Source organism: Melitaea cinxia, chromosome 10 (genome assembly GCF_905220565.1).
Source record: "Melitaea cinxia chromosome 10, ilMelCinx1.1, whole genome shotgun sequence".
Classification (NCBI taxonomy): domain Eukaryota; kingdom Metazoa; phylum Arthropoda; class Insecta; order Lepidoptera; family Nymphalidae; genus Melitaea; species Melitaea cinxia.
The window spans coordinates 2403485-2411616 of record NC_059403.1 but is presented as its reverse complement, the minus strand read 5'-3'; the positions used below and the strand labels follow the sequence as shown (position 1 = coordinate 2411616).

At 33.7% G+C, this 8132-nt stretch overlaps 1 protein-coding gene across 1 annotated transcript; it reads left to right on the top strand.

The window, feature by feature from the left end:
• The first annotated feature begins 257 nt into the window (after positions 1 to 257).
• LOC123657039 (pupal cuticle protein 20-like) lies at positions 258 to 4833 on the top strand. The gene is made up of 4 exons (XM_045592638.1): positions 258 to 336; positions 1924 to 2195; positions 3185 to 3430; positions 4057 to 4833. Exons 1-4 carry the CDS (start codon positions 322 to 324, stop codon positions 4193 to 4195), a joined length of 672 nt encoding a protein of 223 aa, XP_045448594.1. The 5' UTR covers positions 258 to 321; the 3' UTR covers positions 4196 to 4833.
• The last annotated feature ends 3299 nt before the right edge of the window (positions 4834 to 8132 follow it).

The window sequence follows — 8132 nt, the reverse complement described above, 5'->3', positions numbered from 1 at the left end:
TGTATAAAAAGAAATCTAAATTTCTATGAAAAAAAAAACAAATAAAAAAATCTTATACTAAATTAATAAATACCAATTTAAATTATAAGGATGAGTTCTTAAGCAATTAATACGTTTTAGGTATTCCGCATAGTCTTGATAGTCCTAAGGCGGAGACTGAAGCTCGGATCCACCGATATCGCTGCACGCACAAGGTGAGGCAACCGCGAAAGGGCAAATCGGAGCAATATAAAACGTGGTACATCTTCGCAAACAGTATTCTGCAAACAACTGAACGAAGAGTGCCTGCCACGTACAAAATTATAGTAATCGCATTATATAATGTCTTCTTTAACGGTAAGTGGAACATGACAGCTAACCTATTCATATATTTAGATTATTGTAAATCAGGTCGAGTTTATACTCTATATTTCTATTGTCTCTTCTTTCATCTAAGGATACGCGATCTTAAATTTTTCGGTTATAGATTATCTTGGATTTCAATAATTACTATAGATCTGTATCACTCTCGGTATGGATTATTTATTAACAAATCTCCATAGTTTATTTCCCCTGTTTATCCATTTCTCTGGAAATTTAAAAAGTAAGCTTTTTCTTCAGTTTATACTATAAGAGATTAAATACACTTTTTAAGCGTACAGATGATGACCCTTAATGCTAACACAATTTAAATCAATTTTTTTTAATATTATTTGAGAGAAGACTTGACGAATTTACTTACGAATTTAATTTTCTACACTTTTTTTTATGTAAGCATTAGTAATTTCTTGTCCATCAACATATTATACCGTCTAAGATGAGAGTAAAAATCAAAATGTAAGTAGGTACTAATAAGATGTCTTTAATAGCATATCACGACGTCTAACTGTTACGTAATACGAATTACAATAAAATTTAACGAAAACATTACCTACCTTTACTTCGCTACTGTTCAGTTTTCAAATTTCATGACATTTGTAAGTGTAAAGCAATCTATGATAGGTCAGTATTAGAACATTTAAATAAATTGTAAATGCCACAGAAACATCGCATAAATAGAAATTATATGAGGTATCATTTTTTATTGCATTTTTTAGAATAATAAACTGGGAAATAATTGTGTTTGCTCGCAAACGAAAAAAAACCGACTTCAATTACATCGACGAGTAATACAACGTAGATCGACGAAAAAATAGTCAAGTAAAAACGCATTATTAGATATAACTCGAAAAGTGGTTGTTAGATCTCAAATAAATTTAAATGGGACTAATTGAAACACACCACCTTTCGATTAAAAAATTTTTGTCGAAAAGCGGTCCACACGGGCAAAAGTTCTGATGTAACATACATAAAAAAAAAATACAGTCGAATTGAGAACCTCCTCCTTTTTTGGAAATCGGTTAATTATAACGGCAAATATTGTTTACCGTTTTACGTAAAATTCTATTCTAATAAGTAATATAGTAAGTAATAAGTAAACCTAGTTACTATTTTCCTACACTATTTCATGCACCATCGAATTATGCCCGGATGTGTCTGGTCATACATTTATAAGTCCGTTCGCCATTTAACCTTCGCATCTTATCTGGGCACCTAACGGACTAGAATAACTCTCTAAAACGCTAATATTTAATTCGACAGTAGATGACCAGGCGCTTTGTACCAGGCCTTTTTTTCATGATTAGGTATACCGATTTTTTTTTAATTGTTATTTATACAAACCTTATCCTGACTAATACAAAAATTTCGGAAGTACAAAACGTACATATACTAAGATTAGAGTCAAATAACTTAGAGAAAATTATACAACTACTTACTAGTAATAAATAGTACATAACATGTTAGAAGATTCATAAGTTTCGATTTCCTTATTGTCCTCAATCTGTCTGGACTTGTGATCGTTAATTTTGCGATTAATAATTTTCAATACATCACTGTTGATAGATTACCGTGCTGGCGTTCGTGGCAGTTGCATCGTGTGGGCGTCTCGAACCCCAGTACTTACCACCGAGACCTGGCGGAGGTGGTAATTCAGGACTGGGAGGATTGGGAGGAAATGGGGCAGGATCAGGTAACGGAGGCCTCGGCGGAGGACCTTTTGGCGGCGGAAGCGGTTTTGGTGGGGGAAGCGGTTTCGGAGGCGGCTCAGGTGGAGCCAACATCCCTATCCTGCGTTATGAGAATGAAAACAACGGTGATGGCACATACAAATTCAGGTAAATATTACAGACAAGTTTGTGTATTTATACATAATGGTTTGTATATATAAAGGATCGAGAAATTGTTAGAAATTCTCAGAGTGGATAGAACATGACCATCTTAACCTAGGTACCTTTACAACTAGTTCTTTTTTTTTGTTATTAAATTTGAAGTCACGAAAAATATTAGATACAGCAGTATAACGTCATGTTTCTCATAAATTCAGAGAAAGCCTGATAATTTTATTCATCATATAAAAATAAATTCTGTTAAACTTAATTGTAATATACACTGTAAGCGAACATTAACAATATCCGAGAAACCACCAAAATAATAACTTATAAAACAGAATTTTAACAAAATATATAACAACCTAAGGTTTGTAAAAAATTACCATTTACAAGAAAGCAAATTAATAATATCTACAATACCTAAGGGATTACAATAGGGTATAATAATACATTGTACATTTTATAGTTCAAAAATTTGAAAGGCAAACGTAAGGGATTGTCTCTTTGCTTGTTAAGCGATCACGCTTCAAGCATTTAGCTGACCCAATTAAAGTTACTTGACGGAGACAGACGACAACACAATAGAAATCAAAACAATTCCTTATTTTAAAAGATTTCTGTATAAGGATATTTTATATTGTTTACGTAAATTTCGCACATTCTATTGAAATAACTTTTTCGGATTTTATCGCGGAGGCACATCACGGAATCAACAAATAGACAAAATATTCGAATTCAAAAAGTGACTTCCCATTCAGTTGGGCTCTAGTAACAAGCAAATATTATCCGGAAAAAAGATTTGATAAAAGTTTGCAAATGTAATGAAAATTCAGTTTCCAAAATTTATATAAATTGTAAATAATCATATCTAACAATTCTCCAACTCAGAAACATTAAATAACAAAAATAAACTGTAACATTAAAAATCGCTTAATTTCGCTTTCAAAATTCCATATTCCATTAATTCCATATTATTATTCCATTTTTGTTCGCAGCTATGAAACAGGAAACGGCATCTCAGCCCAAGAAAGTGGAGCCCCACGTGCTCAAGGGCCTGAAGGACCTGCTGTAACAGCTGAAGGGGCGTTCTCTTACCGTACTCCCGATGGCCAGCAAATTTCCCTCACCTACACCGCTGATGAGAATGGCTTCCATCCCGTCGGTTCCCATTTACCCACTCCCCCTCCTATTCCAGAAGCTATCCTCCAATCGATCGAGTTCAATAGACGCAACCCATCTTCGTAAGTATTCACATTTAAATAGCTAATAATCTGCAACGGAGCGCAAGGGATTTATCTTCAAACAGTCAAACTCAGTACAATACAGTTTAAGAAAGTCGATTTTTGATATGATATTAAAAAAATGTTTTTACTAATGTGTGGGTAACACAAAAATAAAATCGTACAAATTAAGAAAGTACCTTTGAAACTTATAGCGTTTCGAGACTGATAAATAATTTAATCAAGTATCAATAAAATCTAAGACAAGACTAACAATTTGGGTCATTTGTTGAATTTATTTCATGAAAGAAATTGTATTTGAATAATTTTAAATAAAAACACCATAATAGTAGAATAAGAACTATCTACATTATTATTACATGTTTAAAAAAAATTCCAATAAGTATGTTTAGATTTTAAGATGCATATAATTTCTCTTAAAGGAAATTACAGCGTGTCCTTTACACAAATAAGTCGTGTGACTAGTCTAAGAATTTTAAATATTAAAAAGGATATAAAGGCTGTGAAAAAATATGAAAAACAAAATATTCGTCCCAAACTGGATTGTTTAGGTACCTTCACGCACCACTAGACCAGAGCGGTTGTCTTGTGTACATGTTATAAAATCATTTTTTTTTGTTTCTCAGTGAGGGCTCCTACAATGGTGGATCAGGAAGTGGTAGTTTTGGTGGTTCCGGCAGTGGCAGTGGGTTCGGCGGTGGTTCTGGTAGCGGATTTGGAGGCTCCGGCTCCGGTTCAGGAGGCGCTGGCGGCTACCACTATTGATCTCATTCAAACGCGTCTAACTGAGGACAGTTACTGAATCGTAGTCAAATTACAATTTTAGTTTAACTATTTGATGCAAGCTCCTATACAACCGCATATACTTCAAACGTTGTAATATTTCGTTTAAAGATTTTCGTTTTAAAACTAAGAAACTTTGTCTAGATTTACTTCTTTCAAGTTTGTTCTCTTTGACAATATGTACTATTCTTATTTTTTATCTTTAAGCTTTTCTCACTATCACTGACAATATTTCATAATCTTCAGTTTGACTTACATTAATATAGCTTGAACAGGATTTACGTTTATTATGATTTAATTTGATTGCTTTGTTACGATTCAGTAACATTTTCTTAGTAGACAGTCGACCTATGAAACTAATTGAGGCTTTATTTTAATCTCTCGCGATGTTATTTGCTTAATTTTAGCTATATTTAGATAATGGCTACTTCTAAGGATCATACTTCATCTTATCTTGTATACTTATTTAATGTAAGAATAGATTAAAGGAAGTCGATATGACCCCAAGAGTACTAGGACTGTGATACCACGAAACAGGCGAGCACTCAGTAATTTAGTTAAGGCTTAAAATGTAAAATACCTATGTAAATAGGCATGTGAATAAATATGAATGATACTGATTTTTTTTTTTTTATTGTTTTGTATCTCTTCAACCTGTAATATCCCATTGCTGGGCAAAGGCCTCTTTGTGAAGATTTTTAAGTTCCGACGGTTTCGTCTGTTGCAGTTTAATATTAAACTCACCAATATGTCGTGAGATCTTACAGCTCAGAACGGACGTCAGTGTCTTGTTGATGGAGATCAGACACGTTGTGGGGCGGTAGTTGGTAGGATTAGCGGTGTTGTTGGACTTAGGAACTAGTGAGTGATCCCGGAAGTGAAAAAGTTCGGGAGTATTTTCCAATCTATACGCTTCAGCCTGTAATATCCCACTGCTGGGCATAGGCCTCTTACCCCATGTAGGAGAAGGATCACAGCTTAATCCACCACGCTGCTCCAATGCGGGTTGACGGATATCTTCCCAATATGAGTAACGATCGTTATCAGGTGCTCATGATAACAACCGGGAATGACTGCTTAACGTGCTCTCGGAAGCACGGTGTGGAGCCCCACAAGGACTACATAAACACCCAGACCATGACAAACATCACCATGACAAATATCATGTATGGCCAATACAATTGTTTGTCATGTGTAATACCTATAATTAAGATAACGCTTAGCTTTTAAGATATTTTGTTTATGATTATATCTGTCTATTGTCAGTGTCTATCTTGTCTTGGTGTTAAATAAATAAATAAATAAATGTGTGTTTCAGCGCAACAGCAACAAACCAGTGTTGTGAATCTTGTGTGCTCCTCGTAATAGAGAAAGAAGCCTTTATAAAAACTGTATTTTCAATAAAATGAAAATTGGTAATGTCCCGCATGAAATACAGCGTCATGAAATCCACACATCTTTATCATTAATTCAATCCTGCGCCGAATAATAAACTTTAACTATTAATTTCTTTTAAATATTAACGCATTATCTTTAACATATTCCGTGTGTTAAATTTTCAGTAATATTATTATTGCTCGGAATTCATAAAATCTATTTGCGGAATTTTCAATGAAATGAAGGACGATGACATTACTAACAGACAAATCTGCCGGTGACATGTATCAGAATCACGCGAATAACATAGTAACGTAACCACATGCATTTCTGTTATACAATTTCAAGGAAAATGGACATTGGACAATTTAATAAGGACATGCCGTACCGATACTGTACCGTAGAACGATATTACATCAACATTATATATATTATATTCTTCAGTACATAATATTCGTTTTAAATTCAAAAGGCAAATTATTACTTAAGAATAATATAACAATAGTATAACAAACATGCTGCGTGGTTACGGCTGTAAAGAATATAGCCACCCCCTCTCTTCCCGTGAGTGTCGTAAGAGGCGATTAAAGGATAACATAGTTTCACTACCACCTTGATACTTAAAAAGCCGACCGATGGAGGGATAACCATCCAACTGCTGGCTTTCAAATATACAGACCGAAGACGGGCAGCAGCGTCTTCGTTGCGACAAAGCCAGCCCTGCGGTCACGAACCCGCCTGCCCTGCGTGATGACTCTGGGCAAAACACATGAGTTCAGGCCATTTTTGGCGTGAACTTGTGGAGTTCTATGTCCAGCAGTGGACTGCGATAGGCTGAGGTGATGATGTTGATGAGTAAACATATTATTTTTGTAGTTGTTATTTGCTATTATTTTAAAATTAATTTCAAGTCTTTGGTTTTCCTAACACATTTCTTTTACACACAACACGTTGTCACAGCAAATGGAGCATTCTATATTCAATTGTGAATAATAATTGCCACCTATAATAATACACAGTCATACATAGTAATTCTAAATATTAACTACTGTATTTTGATATCGTTGTATATAATTCAATTCCCATATTTGTATTTCTTTGTATGTTTTTTTTTTTTATATGACTAGTATCTATATCAAAGCTCTGAATACTTGTAAATAAATAAGTTACAAAAAATGGTAATTCGCATTCTCTGTACATTTAATAATAGCACAATCGAGCTTGGATCGATATTTATTACACTTTTTAACCGACTTCCAAAAAAGGAGGAGGTTCTCAATTCGACTGTATTTTTTTTTTTTTTTTTTTTTTTTTATGTATGTTACATCAGAACTTTTGACTGGGTAGACCGATTTCGACAAATTTTGTTTTAATCGAAAGGTAGTGTGTGCCAATTGGTCCCATTTAAATTTATTTGAGATCTAACAACTACTTTTCGAGTTATATTCAATAATGCGTTTTTACTTGACGCTTTTTTCGTCGACCTACGTTGTATTATACCGCATAACTTTCTACTGGAGGTACCGATTTTGATAATTCTTTTTTTGTTGGAAAGGGGATATCCCTAGTTTGGTACCGTGATAAGGAAACCAAAATCTGATCATGGGATCCCAGCGAAATCGAGGGAAACTCTCGTGAATCCGCAATAACTTTTTACTGGGTTTACCGATTTTGATAATTTTTAATTTAATCAAAAGCTGATGTTTATCATGTGGTCACATATAAATTTTATCGAGATCTGATAACTACTTTTTGAGTAATCTTTGATAACGCGTAGTTGCTTGACTATTTTTTCGTCGATCTGCGTTGTATTACTTGTCGATGTAATTGAAGTCGGTTTTTTTTTCGTTTGCGAGCAAACACAATTATTCATATACTATTATTTAAACAAAAAGCTATTATACGAGTATTCTAAATATTAACGACGTGAGGTTATCTCAAACCTTTGTTAATATGACATCGGATTTTCAAAGTAAGCAATCTCTTTAGAAAATCTGCGAAAGTGACCTATGCTGGTTTTGGTATACACGAAAAATTATTTTAAAAAGATTTAATCCTTAATGGTGGAGGCGTGGCTAAGCGTTTGGAATGACTTAGACCTTGCCAAATTTTTAAGCTCTTTACTAGCTACGTTTTTGTTTTAATGGGAAACACTTAACGTATATACATATCCAGTCAGTGTTTTCTGTATAATACTTAAAGTACTTTATTTCTTTACCTTTTAATTAGTTACAGCACTACTAATTAAATAAATGAGTAATTATTTTTTATCTTCATTGTTATCATCTTGTTTTTAACTTAATAGTTTCGTAAAGTAGAACTTGATCGTTAGATGTAAATATTGAACATTTTTTCCATTCATACAGAGTTACTGATGTTATGTAAGAGTATGATTTGCTCATTTTTATATGCGCTATACACCCTATTCAGTTCTCTGATATTTTTGGCGATATTGGTAATAGCTCAAAACATTTTAATATATCTAGTATTTAAATCGCCACGTTGGCGCAACAGTCACAGCCATTGATTGCACCTGTTGCGC